Here is an 18,112-nt window from a genome sequence, read left to right as displayed (position 1 = left end):
GCGACATCGGCAAAGTTAAGGAAAAAGTTTTTGTATAATCGCTGAGATAAACAGAAGAGAATGGCTTTGCAATAGCGGCTGGCGCTTTTTAATGTACGCAGACAACAATGTACGCGTAGGAGAACACCAAAGAATTCTGCAGGTCTTCCTGAATATCTATAGCCGAAGTACACGCCCTACGCCTAGCTTGGCCATGGAGTTGTGTCTACCATTAGTGAGTAGATAATTAAGGTTATTGCTCCTGAAACGAGGATGCCTCCCTAAATGGAATTAAGCCCAAGCACAAGTCTAGGGCAAATTTAGAAATCACGCACTAAAAGGTGTGTTGGCGTTGCATTGCACCAGGATAAATTATACGACGTTCTCCAGCTGTGTGCCCAAATTGCCACAAGGTCCATTAGCACTTTAATCTTCCGAATATTTTTGTTTTAATTTTTGAAGTGCGTTTTTATTGTGGGAGTGTTATTGGCATTTGGTTAGAAGGAGCGGTGTACACCGTGAAGTGATACGTGTAAGAAGTGGTTGCGGCTGCACTGAATCTGCAGCACGCTTAGTTTGCACCACACAACAAAGGTTCAGTTAAGGTTAGGGCACCAGGGTTGTAGAGAAGGCAGGAATGACAATAGTTTCAGCGACCAGCATCTTTTAGGTATGAGCATGGGTGTCGCACGGTAGGTCGATATAAAGCGGAGACAGTTAAATGCTGGCACGGGCACAGTCTATGATCGCAATCTGACGGGTGAAAGTCACAGCCCAGAATTATATTAGACTAACAGCGGGAGCACGAGGGTCTTTGCCACTTACAAAAAGTCCTGGATAGCAAGGCGAGCTATGCATGCTGCCATAGTTTGAATGCCATGCGAGCTGGCAGTGCGGAGGCAAAATTTTAGAACAGGCGTCGTCACTTTACGTAATTTTCGGCAAAGGGCGGCGCAAATAACAGAGAGCATTGCCCGTGTCCACAACGGCGAGTACGGCGATACCACCGTCAAAAATTTAGACCACATTCGCGGGAGAAGACGGAGGACTTGGGCAGTTCGATAGGAGCGCAGTTCTTGGCTACACAACCGCGGCAATTAGTTTTCCTCCGGGCGGGAAAGAGAGCGACGGCGCATGGGAGAGAGATCGGGGACGAGGAGAGCGCGATTGCCGTGAAGAGTATGAAGAACGGCCACTAGGGAAGGAGTCCACAGAGAGGCCGGATTAAATTCGCAGCGAAGCAGGCGCATTGTTGCAGCTGTACGGGAAGGCACCGACTCGAAAACTCGCGACTGTTGTCGCCAAAACCATGCAACGTGGCCCGGCAAGCCCCAAGCATAACAGATGGGGCGGTTGTCCAGGGTTCGCCATGGGTTCGTGACTGCGCGGCGAGGTGGCGGGTAACGACCGGGAGGTGCCCTGGGGGGAGACGTAGGCGTCACGGCACCGGTGTCTAGAGGGAGCAGCAGCGTAGGGGAGTGGGGCCGACACAGGCGGAAGCCGAGGGCCGGAGGGCAAAGCATCTGTGACCTGCTCCGGAATGGCGCGTTGAAGCGTGGGGTCAAGGGATGGCGCAGAATCTCCAGACACAGGCACGAGGGACAGCTGGCAGGCCACTTCTGCCCGTATAAAGGCGTTGATCCCGAATAAGTAGTGAGGTCTGGTCAGAAGCGAGACTGCAAATTTTTAGCAAAGGAGGCGACTTGTAGGGCACGCCAAAGCTGCGAGAAGCCTGCTGCTCCTTGAGGACGTGATAGCTTAGACAAAGTTTGATGACATTGACGACTTCATGTAGATTATTGGCGAGCAACATTTGGAATGCGTCTTCGGACATACCTTTCAGGATGTTGTTAATTTTGTAGGCCTCTGGCATTGAGCGCGGAGGCGTTTCTCGGCGCGTAGTGTAGCTGGACGGCTGAATACATGCAAGAAACTGGTCTTGAAGGAAGACCAGGTAGGCAAACCGGCCTCATGATTTTGGAAGTGCAATTTAGCCACATTGTTGAGACAGAATAAAACGCTACCGTGCTTGGTGGTATCGTCCTATTTTTTTTTTTTGGGGGGGGGGGGGGGGCTGACACGCTCGTACGCCGACAACCCGTCGTCGACATCGTGGTCTTCGGCGCTGCTAAAGAGGCTGGGATCGCGCTGCCGGAGCCCGCCGGAAGATAGGCTGGTAGGCGAAGGGAAGGGGGCTGTCTGGCTGGTGACTTCGGGCATAATGGACGTCGGCGCTAAGGTGCGGCCATGTTGTCCAGGATTAGAGGGGGAACGTATAGCAGCCTCCACCAAATGTAAGTGGTCGTTGTGGCTAAGCTGAATCTGGAACAGGCTTAGTTTGCACCACGTGAGAACGGTTGAGCCAAGGTTCGGGCTGCGAACGAGCTCCGCACTACAGGGCCGATCGTCTTCTTTTCTTCCCCCGTTCACACCATCGCTTTTGAGTCAAAAACAACCACCACAGTCAGTGAGCTTGGCTGCTACGCAGCATACGGAACTTCTTTGCGGTTGTTGAAAACCCAATGTTATGACTGGTGCGATCCCTTTGGGCGTTCATTTCAGGCGGCCGTGATCGCTGCAACATAGTGGTGGAAAAAAGCGGTGACGGCGAAAGCGTTTTCAAATTTACTTTTTTTCTAAGCACAGATTAGCAGAATAATTTGTGTGCGCAGGCTTTTTCTTGTATTATGGATTACGGATGCAGCACTCTAGATAAATACATTTGTCTTCAAATCATTATAAAGGGGGGGGGGGGGGGGGCTTTTGAGCAGGCCACGTTTTCAGCATATTTCTATGTAATATTTTTTTTCAGAAAATCTACCACCTAGTCACACACAAAGGAAGTGCGGAGCGTCCCTGCTACACTGTCATCGCTTCATTCTGCCACAGCGCGACGGAGGCCTGCACATACTTTGAAAAACACACAAGGCAAGCTAATCATTCCTCTTCTTGAGCGCGAATCACAGCCTCTCTTGACAGCTTTGCTTTTTTGCTAGTCTTTTCCATTGACCAATAGGTGCTGAAAAGAGGCGCATTCGTGGCTGAGAGCACCATTACTGCCTTCATAAAGGAACAAAATGCAATGTTTACTTGTGGTTAATTATATTGATTTTCAATGCAATCTCAAAAGGGAATAAGTTCTCGGGAAGACAAGGGTTAACGTTGATTCATATTGTGCACATCTGCCGCTTTTTCAGTTTTATGTGAAATGATTTTAGTTTTCTCCCAGCTTCCCTTTTAAATTGTTTCTTGAGAAAGAGCCACTCGAGAAGTCTAATGTTTGCGGACATAAAACCGGAATCGACCTACTTCAAGAGGCATCTTAGCGAAAAGAAACTGGAAAATTAATTCGCGTCATATCCCGAAATGCACTGCTAATTGGTAGGAAGCAGTGAAAAAAGAAGTTCTTTTCCTCATTGTTCGTAGCCGCGGGATATTTATCAACACCGCTATGCCCTCACACGCTGTGTCGGCTAGCAAAAATTCGCTGTTTTACATAGCCTCTTAAAGAGCGTGTATTTCTCCTGCAGCTATCGCAACAAGGATATCCTACGAAATTGATCACAAGCATTTATAGGTTTTATCACTAATATATTCCATTTGTTGATCTTAGAGGCTTTGTTCGTTTTCCGAGATGTGGGCTGCATATTTCTTGCCCATCGGCCTGTTAACCCATCCGCCTATTAAGTTTTACACGGATGGCAAATGATAATTGAAAGAACTGACATTTTTACGGAGATTAGGAGCGCATAAATATGAATTACATCATTACGGCAGTGCTAGTTCTGAACACAACATGATACATAAACGTAGCGCTTTAACGACATATTAATTCAGAGTACAGGAGGGCGCTTGACAGAAGCAAACGCACAGCGAGAAATATTTAACCAAAATAATTGTACTAGAAAAGATCTATTAGTGAAACTGCATTTAAAAGAAACATTTAATTAAACTTGCAGCCCATGTCAAACCTTCTATTCAAGACAGCCGATTTCAGTTATTTTTTTTCCACAGGAACAGATGCTGCGTTCATACAGCCATCTTTGCTTCCCATGTTTCAAGAACTGTCTAAGATTTTGCATTCGACTCTGACTTCTACCTCGTAATAGAAATTTATTGCTAAAGCCTCATCATGCATCCGCACCAGTTATAATGTTTCGCATAACCTCACCTGTTAAATTCAGTCCTTTACTGGCCAAGAATAAGGTTGCCTTCGTGTTCTCAAGGTAGACGCTGAACTACGCTAAGGCGAGTGAAGCTACAAATGAAAACTAGTGCCAACTCTGGACACTTCGAAACACCACTGGAGCGGCGGCGTGGAAAAATCACTTAGTATTTCATGTTACTGCAAAACACTTAACGACCATGCTCCCGTGAGAGTAACTGTTGCGCAAAAAATCTGACAGGGATCATTTTCTCGAATTTCCGAGACACCGCTCCTCCTCCAGTATTATACAAACTCCACCATATTGCTCCAGTTCCAAAGAGTTTTCGACTGCATCCATTAGTCGAGAAACGCTCTTGGGGTTTTTTTTTTAAAGTGAAAGGTTACTCTGAAATAATTTTGCAGGGCATAGCTTATTTATTTATTTCAAAGGTAGTGCAAGCCTTAATTTAAGCTCTTCGGGAGGAGTGTGCAATACAACAAGATTTCAACAGAATATAATGCAAGTGCACATTAAGACATTATCAACAGAAGTTGCGCATACAAATATATAGAAAAGAATGCCACTTATACACCAGGGCTGTAAAAGAAAAGAGCACAACAAGGTAACAACAGAAAAATAGTAATGCGGGTACTGTTTTACCATGCCGCAAGGATATTTTAGATATTTGGGTTTTGCTCGAGTACGCCGCAAAATGAATCGACCTAGGAGCTTTCCACACTCTGGATTTAGCGAGTTCGAATCGTGGATCGTTCGTTGGAAATACGAATTTTATACGGCATCTGTTCTGCATTTATAACCATTTAATTATTTTGAATGGTGCGATCGTGTTGGACGTCTGATGACAAGTTCATTGTACTACTGGGGGCAAAAGTTTTTGGGACGCGAGTTCTAGGAAAAATGCTTATTGTAGCTCCCCCTTGCTACTCAGTCGCCTGATATTCTATAAAGGTATTAAAGAGCTTAATGTTCCATCCTGTCTTCATAGTATCAGGCGACTTGGTAGCAAGGTGAAGCTGCAATAACCGTTTGTCCTCGAACTCACGTCCCGGAAACTCTTGTCTTCAGTAGTACATATTCTTATCTGTTCCTGATTTATTGTAGAGTAAATACATGAACTTCAGCCTCTCTCTATAGCGCCTGACTTGCAATGGTTCTAAGGTGACTTGTTTGACAAGTACGATTATTGATGTGTACCAGCTTTAGGGATTAAGTACGGATCTTATCGATTTTTTCTGAATGCTTTCTAAATTGTTGATGTTGCACTGGGGGTATGTATCCCATGTAATAGATAATGAATGTCTTATATGCTAAATGTTTAATTTCTTGAGTTGAATAGCGCAAAGATCTCAAATAACCGAGATTATGCGTGGCCCTTTTTTGTTATGAAAGTTATGTGTCTATTCCATTTGAAGGCGGATGTTATATTACTCCAGAGTATTTGTAGCTCCTTACAGTGGAGAGCACCTGTCTGTTGATACAGTATTGAAAATTTAAAGGTTGCCGTTTTCTAGTGATTGTAATTACTACTGTTTTATTTGTGTTTATATTCATTTGCCATGTCCAACACCATGTTTCTATAGCGATGAGCGAAGAATTTAAAAGAGCCTGATCATTCAGACTATTTATTTCATAAAAGAGTATACAGTGGTTTGCAGTCTCACTTTTACAGGTATATTTGTGACTATATCTTTAATGACGATAAGCAAGAAAATTCACTGGGGCACTTTGCTGACCTAAATTGCGGTGAGGCGAAAGCCTTAAGCGCTGTGTTGCGGCTTGTGTCACTGATGTCTGGCGAAGATGTTAATTAAGTACACAATTGTTTGTGAATCGTAAATGCTGTAGACACTGCAGGGCGCTTGGGAGGCATCCGTCTGATTCGACGCCTTTCTGCAAACACTCTCCAGCATCCAAGACAAGAAGAACTACATGTGCGTGGGCAGAAAGTAGCGTAGTCCTTAGCACGCTTGGCTGCGGAACGGAACGATAGTGGTTCGAATGTAATCGTGCACAAAGCGTTCTTTTCTTATCGAGCTGAAGATCGTAACGGACGGACGGACGCGAGCATGAGCCATTGAAGGCTTTCGCCTTAATATTTTGGCAGCTGCTCTCGTCGATGAGTCACCCCAGGCGCTGGATGTAACGCCGGACGGACGGGAGTATGAGCCATTAAATGCTTCTGCCTTAAAATAACGGTCCGAGGGCAGATCCCTGTGGGCTACCAGAACGAACAAGTACAAAGCTTGAACACAGCACATCGATGAAAACGTCCTGTTTCCTGAAAGAAAGATATGCCTGTATCCATGGGATTGGAGTGACTTTTTTGCAATAGTGGTCTTAGCTTGAGAAGCAATTTTTGGTGACTCAAGTGGTCAAACGCCTTTTGAAAATCTAAGAATATTCACTCTACTTGTTCTTGTCTATCTATAACTGCCGTGAGGCCATGCCGTGAACAGTTTCCACTAGCTGTGTTCCAGTAGATAACCCTGTACGTAACCCGTGCTGCGGATAATCTATGATGCTGTTTATTTCGATAAATCTCGAAATGCGCTTGGAGACAAAGCGCACGAGTGTCTTCGCGCATGCGCACAGTAACGAGATGGGCCTGTATGAAGTAACTAGTGAACTGTTTACAGTTTTTGGTATTTGTGTAATTTTTGCTTATTTGAAATCACTGGGTACGTCGGCTCCTGATATTGATTTGCTGTATAATATAAAGAAGCACTTTGAACACCACTCGTACCTTATGAGGAATGTGTTTGGTATGGCATCTACCACAGGAGACTTTTTAACATCTAAGTTGAGCAATAAGGCCACAATGCCTTCTTCTGAAACGGAGATGTTAATAATGGGCATATAATTAGCGCCCAGTTTAAAACTTGGTCTTATACCATCGTCATATGTGAGCAAGGAACAAACGAATTCGTTGAAAGGCATTGCCATTGATGCTTTATCGGTCATGGTTTCGTCATTTGTGCAAAAATTGGACAAGGGCTCCTTTATTGAACAGAAGTAGCGCCAGAACTTTACCGGGGAAGAGAGGAGAAAATTTTTCACACAAACAGTATGGAAGTACGTTTTGGTTTTACTGATACTGTTTTTTAACTGTGCACCCAATGTGAAAAGAATGCGTGCATAAGTTTTCGAAGGGCACCTGAGTTGCTGTTTTCTAATTTTTTGTGCCTTTCTTCCCAGGCGTACAATTTCCTTCGTTTTCGAATGGTTCGATTTATACTGTATTTTAAGCAGTACAGGAATGTTGTGCTTGACGCATATTAAAACAAGTTCGTGCTTGACGCATGTTAAAACCCTGTCCTTTGCCAGCTGCGCCCACCTTATCCCTGCAAGCTTCTCAATCTCATCCGCTCACCTTTAGCTTTCTGCCGTCTCCTGCTACGCCAACCTTCCATTGGAATCCACTCCATTACCCTTAAGGACCATCGTCTATCTTGCAATCACATTACATGCCCTGCGGTTCATAATGGTACTGCGATCTGGCGCATCGTCGCTCAAAAAGGTTTCCGATTTTTTTTTTACTATTGACACGGTGCATTCCGCATGTTCGCTTAGCGCTGACCTGAAGCACGCGCCACCTCAAAAAGAAGAAGAAGAAGAAGAAGAAGAAGAAGAAGAAGAAGAAGAAGAAGAAGAAGAAGAAGAAGAAGAAGAAGAAGAAGAAGAAGAGGAAGAAGAAGAAGAAGAAGAAGAAGAAGAAGAAGAAGAAGAAGAAGAAGAAGAAGAAGAAGAAGAAGAAGAAGAAGAAGAAGAAGAAGAAGAAGAAGAAGCGATCTGGAGCTTGAGCAAGACGTTCGTCGAATCCTGCCGCTGTCTCTTGTGATCAGTGATCTCCCGCATTCACGCGTGACAATATCAAACATTTTATCGCCCAGCATATTAAAGGTGGCTCCTGGAAGCTGGTTGCGTCTGCCGATGCTCACAGGGATACTTATGCGTTACAATACCGCCGCGGTGTCTCAGCGGCTATGGCACTCGCCTGCTGACCCGAGCGACGCGGTTCGATCCCAGCCGCAGCGGTCGAATTTCAATGGAGGCGCAATTCTAGGGGCCCGTGTTCTGTGCGATGTTAGTCCACGTTAATGAGCCCCGGATAGCCTAATTTTTGAAGGCCTTCACTACGGCGTCCCTCACAGCCTGAGTCTCTTTGGCACGTTAAACAACCATAAACTGAACTTCTTTTGCGTTAAAACTGGTGCCATCATATTTGATGACTTCTTTGGAAGTACTTTGGAAGTACTATTTGATGACTTCTCCCTAAGCTCGAAATGTGCATGTGAGAGTTCTCAACCTAGAGTTTAAACCAATGTATTAAATACAAACACAAATGCCTGAAAATTTGCGCTGTTACAAATGTACTCGCAGGACTACATGTGCGTTTTGTGCGAAACATTGATTGCATCACATACCTTTACTATTATTGAAAGCCGTCACTGCGTATTTAGCCATGATATAATGGGACCTATGGAGCTCGTTTGAATGTCGGTGGCATTACTTCAGAAGAGTGCCTCGACATTACACGGGACGAGCCACAAGGGAATCTCAGGATGAAGGTTTGATGCAACTGTGCTAGGAAACAAAAATATGAATGGCTGCTTTACCAAGAGGTATGCCGTAGTATAGAACCTGAAAGAATTCGTGGAGTATGCTGCACCTCTCGCAGAGGTGTCGAGATTTCTGCGTAAATCAATACACCCAAATGCGCATATTTGTTTTCCACAATTTCATTTAAAACCTTTTCATTAAAGTCCAAGTTTATCATCGATGTGTGCCAGGGTATAGCTTTTTTATATATTTGTTGTCAGGAATATCGTTCAGATGGTTGTGAAAGCTTTAGAGTGCCTATCAAATGCACTTTAGCTCCCACATTCATATTCTCCGATTTCACTCCTGTGGCCCGTATACCTGCTGTCATGCATTTCCATATAATTTCTAGCACCTAGTTGCTTATTCGCAAACTGTTGTACCCTTCTTGGCCAGTTAGAAATGGCCTTTCTTCTCATAAGATTTTACTCCCAACCTTCCGTTCTGAGCGTTTATAGGCATGTGTCCTGCAAGTCAGAGGTTAATCAAGCGATGACGATTTAACTTTATCTCCTTCTCTCATTTTAATCCAACCCTAATCAAACATCTCGAAAACACGATGAACAGCAGCGAAAAAAATAGTGTCGCGTCACTGTACACTTAATTCGCGTGTCACCACTTCTATTACGAGAAAGCAATTTTTGTGTCCCAATACCACATATGAGCAGAGGGCAACTACTGTTGAACTACGTCTGAACAATTTTGATACGCTTGAGCAGCGTCTGGATGCGTTGGTGATGTTTTCGTGATGCAGTTACCCGTAAAGTGGGCTATCTGACGACAGGTGGGGCGAGATAATGAGAAGTAAGGAAATATGATTGAATACGAGAAGAAATAATCATTGCAAGAATGCAGGTGTTGTGGAAACGGAATACGGTTAATTACATTTGCGAAAAGACCGTCAGTTTGTTTTTTTTTTTATGAAGACGACGTCACGGGCGCCATATTCAGTCGCACAGGCCAGCTTCCTCAATGTACGCGGCCCTCTCCCTTTCCCTTTCACCCTCGCCGGCTGCAGCTCGTGTGCTTAAGATATTAGATAGCAATTGTCGCGGCCCGCAACATTCTTTTCCTTTACTTTTTTTTTCATTTTTGAATAAACCACTACTACTACGCCTAGGCTTTCACCGCCCTTTCTTTAGCCAAAGATGGCGGCCGCTACGACGTCAGTGAGTGGCAGGACTGCACATTCTTTGTGAAAGCAGGTGAAAGATGCGAGACGCGGGACGAAGTCCCTGTGTGCGTACCAATTTGTCGGCTAGCTCTGCAGAGGGGAGTGCACAGCCTCGTATACACGAGCCCAACGTTGCCGACCGGGTTGAGCAAGGTAAACACAATTCGCGGAGCGCCCTGCGAGACGCGACCGCGCGAGTAGTATATACACCGGCGCCCACTTCTGTTCTCCCCTGCAGAAGAAGCTTTCCCCAAGCGTGAAAGAGGATTAAGTGTAATTTGCTGAGAGGGCTGCCAGTCAACCCACCCTATGCAGTCGGCCTGACTCGACGGTCGCTTAGCTTGACCCCCTAACCGATACTTGAGCCCGACAGCCGGTTTTGAGCACAACAGCCAACTCGAGCCGACTTTTGTCCAGCTCATGTAAATGCCCTAACATATAAGTGCCTTTTTCTAGCTCCAACTTGGGAGGCAGTAAATGGCTAAAGCGAGCGAGCGGTAGACTCAAGGTCATGGCAGAACATGGTAACAGTATTCTTAAATATGCCGGCAAACATTCCTTCCATTTTTTTCAACTTATGCCTCATGGCACGTTATGAAATAACAAATAAAAAACTAAGCCAATATGGCTAGTATGGCCCGCCAGTTTTAGTACCTACCCTCTCTTAGCTGACAAGGCCTCCCCCGCCTTCCCCCAGGATGCTGAAGACCAAATGTGGCCCAAAAATAGCCACATAGTAAAAAAAAATTCACCCAGACCAGAATAAAAAGTGCCGCGCTTTGGCAATTTATCTGCGCGCTGCACATTAAAATGGCGAGCGTGACGTCACGTGAACATGCCTAGGGGGCGGGGCCAAGCATGCGAGGTGTATAAAAAGGCGCCGTTATTTCACTTGTCAGTGCAGCCCTTAACCACGACAGAAATATTGAAAACCCAGAAAGGAGAGGGAAAACTAGTCTACGAGGGCTACTCCTACCGCGTAGTGCGATGAAACCAAGGCGGATTTAAAGTGGTGGCGAAGGCTGGGCCGAAAAGTGGTTTAGCGCGACTGCAGCACAACCAGAGGATGGGGGGCAAAACACTCATATAAAGAAATGATAAAGCTACAAAATTGGAATGTAATCTGCCAATAGAAAAGAAAAAATATATTAGCACCTTGTTTTATGAAAGAGGTAAGTCATTTTATTAAAACCTGGCAAATTTTGTATTTTTGCAACACTCTTGACCTGCCCCCTATTCATGAGTGTGCGGTGCATTACAGCGCGTCTTTGCAGGCCTTGTTTCGATACCCGGCTAACCCGGCCACAGTGGCGGGAGCTTATCGCCAGTTTCTGGAAGTATTGCTGCCTTTCTATGCTGCCCCTCCTTTACCAGTCACTTTCATTGCGTTCCCAATTGCACATTAACAAGGCCATAACTAGCAGGAACTCGAGCACATTTGACTGGCAAAGGTTGGGGCGCGCTGAAAGGCAGCAACCTTCGAGAGGTACGGGCTCGAAAACGCGGATTCTACAGAAAGACCGCTTTATAATTCGCGCCAAAAGCATACGTATGCGTGACGTCATTCTACGTCACGTTTGCGTAGTTTGCCCCCCAAAATCCAGGGGGCGCTGGAGTGCCCACGAGCCGCCATTTTTTGGACCAATGGGCGTCTGTGGAGCCTTCGCTACCAGTGTACATCTACCTTGATGAAACCATAATCGAACTTCATGGCGCTGCTGCACTGCCGGGTATCGAGGGTCCACCACTACTATCACGCTGGAAGGTGCACTTCATTTTGAAAAGGTAAGAGCCACATTCTTTATTTCTAGGGTGCCACTAAACACATTTGGTTTTATGATTATGTGAAAATGTGAAAGTAAACTCAACTAACCTTAAATACACTTGAAATATTCTTGTTTACTTCATTAAGCGCGAAAAGACTTGATGAACAAGTAAGGAATAACCGACCGAATATCTAGAATCCACCTCGAAGAGCTACATTCCGTTTGTTTGTTTTCCGCAGGCAACGCCCCTGTACCTAGACAACCCTCCCAACCCTGAGCGATGCATCGCGGTTTCAACAATGAAGAAAATCATGCAGCAAGCGACAAGATATCGAGACCGGGCCAGAAAACTCAACTTCATACGTTAACTTCAAATGATAACTTCATGTTTGCCATAGCCGGAAAAAATTCAAAAACTAGCTTCACACGACGTGCACCCAAAAAAATAAGTTTAGTTCCTTCACTTGTGGAGTTGGACTCTATCTCTGTTCACCATGTAGAAAGCCGTCGCAAAGCTCTGGAAATATTTTAATTTGTATCGGCGTAGATATCAGGTGAGATGAGCAATTGTGAAAAGGTCATATAGCACTAATAAGGATAGTGTTTGCCTTCTATTTAAATTCTTCTAAGGGGCTATTGAAGATAATTATGTGATACGCTCCTCCGGCCTGACCTATACGGCATATTTGCAGTTCCTAGGCAGAGTATTTACTTCACCTAGCTGTTCATAACGCCCTTTAAACGTATAGGATACCACCTTCACCTGAACATGCCCAATGATTGCTAGCGTAAAAGTCCTTCAACAAGACCGCGGTTTCAAGAAGTGTGGATTCTAAAAACGTTTGAGAGAAAACCCGTAACAGCAGCTGCGACACTGTGCTAATTAGAAGTTGTGTTTAAACTGTAAGGAGAGGGAAAACTATAGCACCGAGGATCTACCTGACTGACCTTTTTTTAATTACCATTTTATGCCCTGCAAAAAACGGCTGACTTGTATCTTTAATTGCCCTTCTCTTAATTTTATGCGGTACTTTTATGTTCTTGAGCCGACAGCGAATTATTTTTGGAGGCGGGGTTTTTGGAATATCAGGAATGTGGGGCTTTAATTCGCAATCTTCCTTAGCCACGAGGATAATGCAATGCTGTTTTTCTGTTCGACTTATGAATGCAGGCAAAAATAAATACAACGTTGCTTGTCCACCATTTCCGCCATCCATTTTTATGCGCTGCAGAATTTCAAAGGTCAGCACTGCCTTCAATAGCATCGATGACGAGGACGATTCAAAGTGAACGGACGATTTTCAAGGCGCTGCCGTCCACGCCTCGGTCCATCGCAGACATCGTATTCGATAGAGAGCTCGAGCAGTTGGCCACAGGTGACGATTTTCTGCTGTTCGATGCTGAACCGGGAGACCCGGAGAGACTCATTCTGCTTGGAACGAAGGCAAGCCTCCACAACCTCTCCTCCTGTCGACACTGATTCGCCGATGGAACATTTTCAGTGGCACCAGCTGTGTTTTATCAGCTGTACGCCATTCACGCTCTGCAGTCTGGCAGGGTGGTGCCAATGGTGTATTGTCTGCTAAAGAGGAAAACGACAGCAACCTATACACGGGTGTTCAGGAAAATTCTGGAACTCGAGCCGGCTCTGTCCCCAATGAGTTTACTCACAGGTTTCGAGCAGGCGGCCATCGAAGCATTTCGGGTGGTGTTCCTAGCCGCAGCCCCTGCCGCATGTTTTTTTCATTTTAAGCAGTCTGTCCGAAGGAAGTTCCAAGAGATCGGTCTTATCAGAAAGTACGCTACCGACTCCTACTTCCGTGAAGCAGTGCAGCTACTTTCGGCGTTGAGTTTTCTGCGACCGGAAGATGTTGCCAACGGTAAGTTGAGCTCTTGCAGCCCATGTTTCTTTCAACTATTTGCGATGAAGTTGGGGTAATTACCTCCAAGCTCTAATGCACACGCGTTAGACTCACGAATATTTCCGCTATAACGCCGACTCCGCCTATGTGAAAGAATGCAGTTCGGCCTTCATACGCTTAAAAATGTGCCTAAGGAGTAGCATTTAAAACAATGGGAGTAACGGAAGGGAATGTCTTCTGTAAGTGCAGTTGTAGTGAGTGCATTTGTTTTCTTTTTATTAATAATGGGCTTCCGATTTTTTTCAAGCTACGAAGAGCTACAGGACCATGTGCAAGTCCTGGACCACCAAGAGTCAGAAGTTTTTGACTATTTTGAGCGGGCATACATATGTGTCCCATCTGGACGAAATCGAACGCGGATGGACACCCCGTTTCCGCCCACGCTTTGGAGATGTCACGATCGCTTGCTGGATGGTCTGCCGAAGAACAACAAGAGCGTCGAATCATGGCACAACAGCCTGCAGCAATCGCTATTTTTCCGCCACCCAGACCACTTCCGCCTCATCGCGGCAATGAAGCATACGCAGTCACTAACCGAACAGAAGTAGGCTTAGGCTGGACGTGGGGTTGCAGTAGCCCAAAAGGCAGCCTCTGCTAATATTGCTGATCGCCTGCAAGGCGTCTTGGCAAACAACTCAAAGGCGCCTTTAATAGATGTTATGCTAGGTTGCCGGTTTGCTTATGAGTTGTAAACCTCGACAGTGTGAGCTTCTCGCGAAATACGTGGTTTCTACATGCTACTACTTCTAGTAGCCGTCGTGTTGGTTTCCCGCCGCAGTCCTGAAGCACGCGGTGGGTTTGACAAGCATTTATTCTTTACATCATCATTTTTCTCGATTCTGCTTTCTCTCTCTCTTTGATCTGCACGCCTTCAAGATAGTGGCCGAGTTGGTGCCGGTTGACAGGCCCATGCCCATTCTTTTTTATAAACCCGCTTACTAGTACCACTAGTCTATTTGCGCAACCCGTCTTGCCTTTCCCGACACAGCTGCCCGCTAGCTCACACTACAGCTACAAATGAAGACAAACAACTAATTAATAATTAGAGCCCTCGTCTGGCGTGTCTTGTAGCCCACAATGTCGCTTTGGCACGTATTGAAATTCACCAGTAAATCAGAAGCGTACGTAGACGGATATATTAGTAAAGCATTGTGCAAAGTTTTGTCATAGGTGTCGGTCTTGAATTGCGCGTGTATTATTGATATTTTATAATTATAATTCATAATAATTAGTAATAAAGGTATTCTTGAGTACTTCAAAGTCAGTGCGATATATAGTACTTAGAGAATTGCAGAAAATCAGGATGCCACTTTTGATTCCTGCGAAAAAGATCATGCTTTATTGCGTTTTTGTGACAATGTCCCAGCTTGTTTTTAGCGAGCCGTGCATTAAGGCACACAACAAAGGGATTTTGAAATATTTAGAACGATTTATCGTGTCACAGTAGTAAATCCAAGTATTTTCTCAGGTTGTCCCAATAGGCAAAGGAGCCGAAAAAATTTCCAAAGATCACGAAACGTAAGCCGCGTCAGATAAGAAATTCGAAATTTAAGAAAATTTGTTCTTTGCGTCATATTCAGCCCCAGTTTTCGCAGTGAGTTGTTCGTCAAGATATGAAAGTTAGTAGATAGAACCGCACCATTTAATGCATTTATTTCCGGAACACTTTTATTTTAAGGGAGGAAATAATTTTAATGCTGCGTCTCCGCTTCCAATTCTGGCGTTGCCCTGTACTCAGGGGCGTAGCCAGAGGGCTTATGGGGCTTCAGCTTCCCCAGAAATTTTTTCGATCAGTCACGCACCGCTTACCAAAACAACTACCGGCGCCGAAAGTCATTCTGAATTTTGTCACCTACAGTGTATTTTTTAGACTAGAAGGCATTTTGGCGCGAACATAGCTAACTCGGGTTAGATTTCTCGGCAACGCCCATGCACCTGGAGACATGTAACGCAAGGGACCCTACCCTAGCACAAACTCTCAAGGGCCAATCGATGGCTTGCTGTTGCGACTAAAATTTCTGTGCAATTACTCGCAATACATGACCGGTGACAGCTGCTGCTGCGCAGTACACTGGAGCGAACGATAGCGTCATTGAGATTTTTCCCTTGCCTTTGCATATGCACAAATATGCAAAAGTTCTTGAACGACAAAAATTCATCAAAATATATGTCCTCTACTTGCTAATTTCATGGCCTTTAAGTTTTTCATATCAGCGGCATGCACTGTTTTGCAGGTTCCGGACAGACATAGTTCTAGATTGCATGTGATATTTTCTTTACTTATTAAATACGCAGAAACATGGAACCATTGGTATCAGTTATGTCTGCCACGAGTGAACAATAAGGGGACAGATGGTATGACATGATTACAAGGCATAAAACTGAGCAGGGGACAAGACTCAGAGGGAAGCAAACAGGACGATCCCGTTCTGTTACCTTCTCTCCTGTGTCTTGCCACCTGCTCAGTTTTATGTTGGGTATTCATGTCTGCCACGATTTTATACAAATACGTCCTTTTATTTTTAAAAATACATATTTCGCTTGTCTAGACAGTGTGTAGCGTTATCGGCATTGCCAATGGCAATGACAGTGCAGTTATTATTGTTGCGTTTTATCCTTCCACAAATTATATGAGGAGGCCGCGCTGCAACGTGAGCCCCCCCCCCCCCCCCCCCCACCGAACAAAATTTCTGGCTGCGGTACTGCCTGTACCTGCGCTTCATTGCCGTAAACTTCGCCGCTGGCTGCAAACATACAAACAACCACCTCCCCACTACTCGGATGAGATGGTGCACTGGGCTTGGACACAGCAAGTTTCGGCAATACAGAAATCTTCTCAAGGACACGGATAGAGAAAAATGAAAATGAAGTGGCCACGTAGCAGGAGCATCACGATAACCCGCGTAGTAACTGGAGATGCGGACTAAAGAGCGCTGCAGCCACTCTCCCCACCCTGCAGCTGCGAGAAGCGCTGGGGAATGCCAGTGCCGCTTTAGGTCCGAGCACAAGCAGACAGGCTAGTGTTCCACCAGGCTAACAGTACTGCTCTTCCCTCCTACCAGGAAGCACACTTTGCGTTCTCTTAACAAGACGAGTGAAAGCCGCCCCAACAGATCGTGTCACATTCTGTGAGCGAATCGGAGTTGTGTTTTTCGTGAGTTTGGCCGCGGGAGATCCAGCGCCGTGGTTTGGTTGTGCCCATGGGAGGAAAAAAAGAAAAACCGAACGAGATGGGCATTTTACATCTACTTTTGCAGCAGACGAAAGTGTTGCGCAGCAAGAACCAGTCTTCAGAGGCCATAGAAAGGACAGATACTGACCCCTTATGAGCTATATACAGGACGAAGAAAATGATCAAGCGCATCGGAGTCCCTTGGATACCCGAATAGTTTATTCAAGACGTTTGGCTGACTCGACGGTTAAAAAGCGCACTGCCTTTGAACGAAACACAGGCATTTCATCACATTAAGCCTTCACCTGTCTTAAAGGGATCATGACACTATTTTTTAGGCTCAAGCTATTAATTACATGTTGTTCGCTATGCATTTCGAAACAAGTGGAGAAAATATGAGCTCATTTGGTGGCTGTTTAAATATGGCCGTCGCGGCAGGGAGAGGGGCTTAGAGCCGATATCGTCTAATTGCAATTTACAGCTGAATGTGCGCGTAGAACCTGGGTTCTTTCTGATTCTGCTGATTTCACTGCCTGTATTTTAAACATTCCGCGTATTCCACTGTATGCCTTGTGAGGGGCACGGACCTCGTCAAGCCACCTTTGGTTTTTTGTCCGTGCCCCTAAGCATCTCAGGATGTTTTAATAAATTAATTTGATTTGATTTCATGTCGTGGCTACAGTGGGATACAACTCGAGAATGAAGCGCCAGATGCCCCCCAGAGGAAGCCTTCAATTTGAAAAATAATTTTCTCGCTTAAAACAAAAAGTTGCGTGGGTAGCCTTAAAGAACTGCCGTATGACACATGACATGTGCTCAACTTTGATGCTCTGAACTTTTGCGTCCGAACAGTATAAAGTTGAAAAAATGCTGAAATCGAAACAGAGAAGCGCAAAACACCTACGCTTCCCGCTGCCTGCGAGCCCTCGACCACTGCAGCAGCCTCTGCAGCGCTGCACCGTACTGCGCTGCTCTGTTTTGTCGTCGTGCTATTTTTCCCGTGTGCTCTTCTGTCAATGCGCTGGTTTTTCGCTGCGCTGTTTTGTCGCTTTGCTATTTTGTCCGGCGTGCTTTTTGGCGCTTTTTTTTCTTGTGCTATTTTGTCGCCGTGCTGTTTTTTTCCCTGTGCTGTACTGTTATTTCTTTGTGCTGTTTTATCGCTGTGCTGTTTTTTGTGCGCTGTTTTCTCGCATGCTGTTTTGTCGCGTGCTGTCCTTTCGTGTCCCCGAAAAGGCTATATTTCTACCTAAAGAACAAGCTCTTTTTTAAAATTAGCAACCTGCTGCCCCGAAACCCGTAACACATTGTGGTAGTTTTTGAGAAATATTTTA

General features: G+C 45.3%; 1 protein-coding gene across 1 annotated transcript in view; it reads left to right on the top strand.

The window, feature by feature from the left end:
- The window catches only part of LOC144133968 (uncharacterized), a 45,152-nt gene extending 30,995 nt beyond the window's left edge, over nucleotides 1–14,157 (top strand). Inside the window, exons 6-7 of the mRNA XM_077667008.1 lie at nucleotides 2,792–2,907; nucleotides 13,857–14,157. Coding sequence (XP_077523134.1) covers nucleotides 2,792–2,907; nucleotides 13,857–14,157 — 417 coding nt within the window. The remainder of the gene's footprint in view (nucleotides 1–2,791; nucleotides 2,908–13,856) is intronic.
- The last annotated feature ends 3,955 nt before the right edge of the window (nucleotides 14,158–18,112 follow it).

The sequence above is a fragment of the Amblyomma americanum genome, chromosome 5 (assembly GCF_052857255.1).
Source record: "Amblyomma americanum isolate KBUSLIRL-KWMA chromosome 5, ASM5285725v1, whole genome shotgun sequence".
Taxonomy (NCBI): Eukaryota; Metazoa; Arthropoda; class Arachnida; order Ixodida; family Ixodidae; genus Amblyomma; species Amblyomma americanum.
This window is presented reverse-complemented; position numbering and strand designations above follow the sequence as displayed.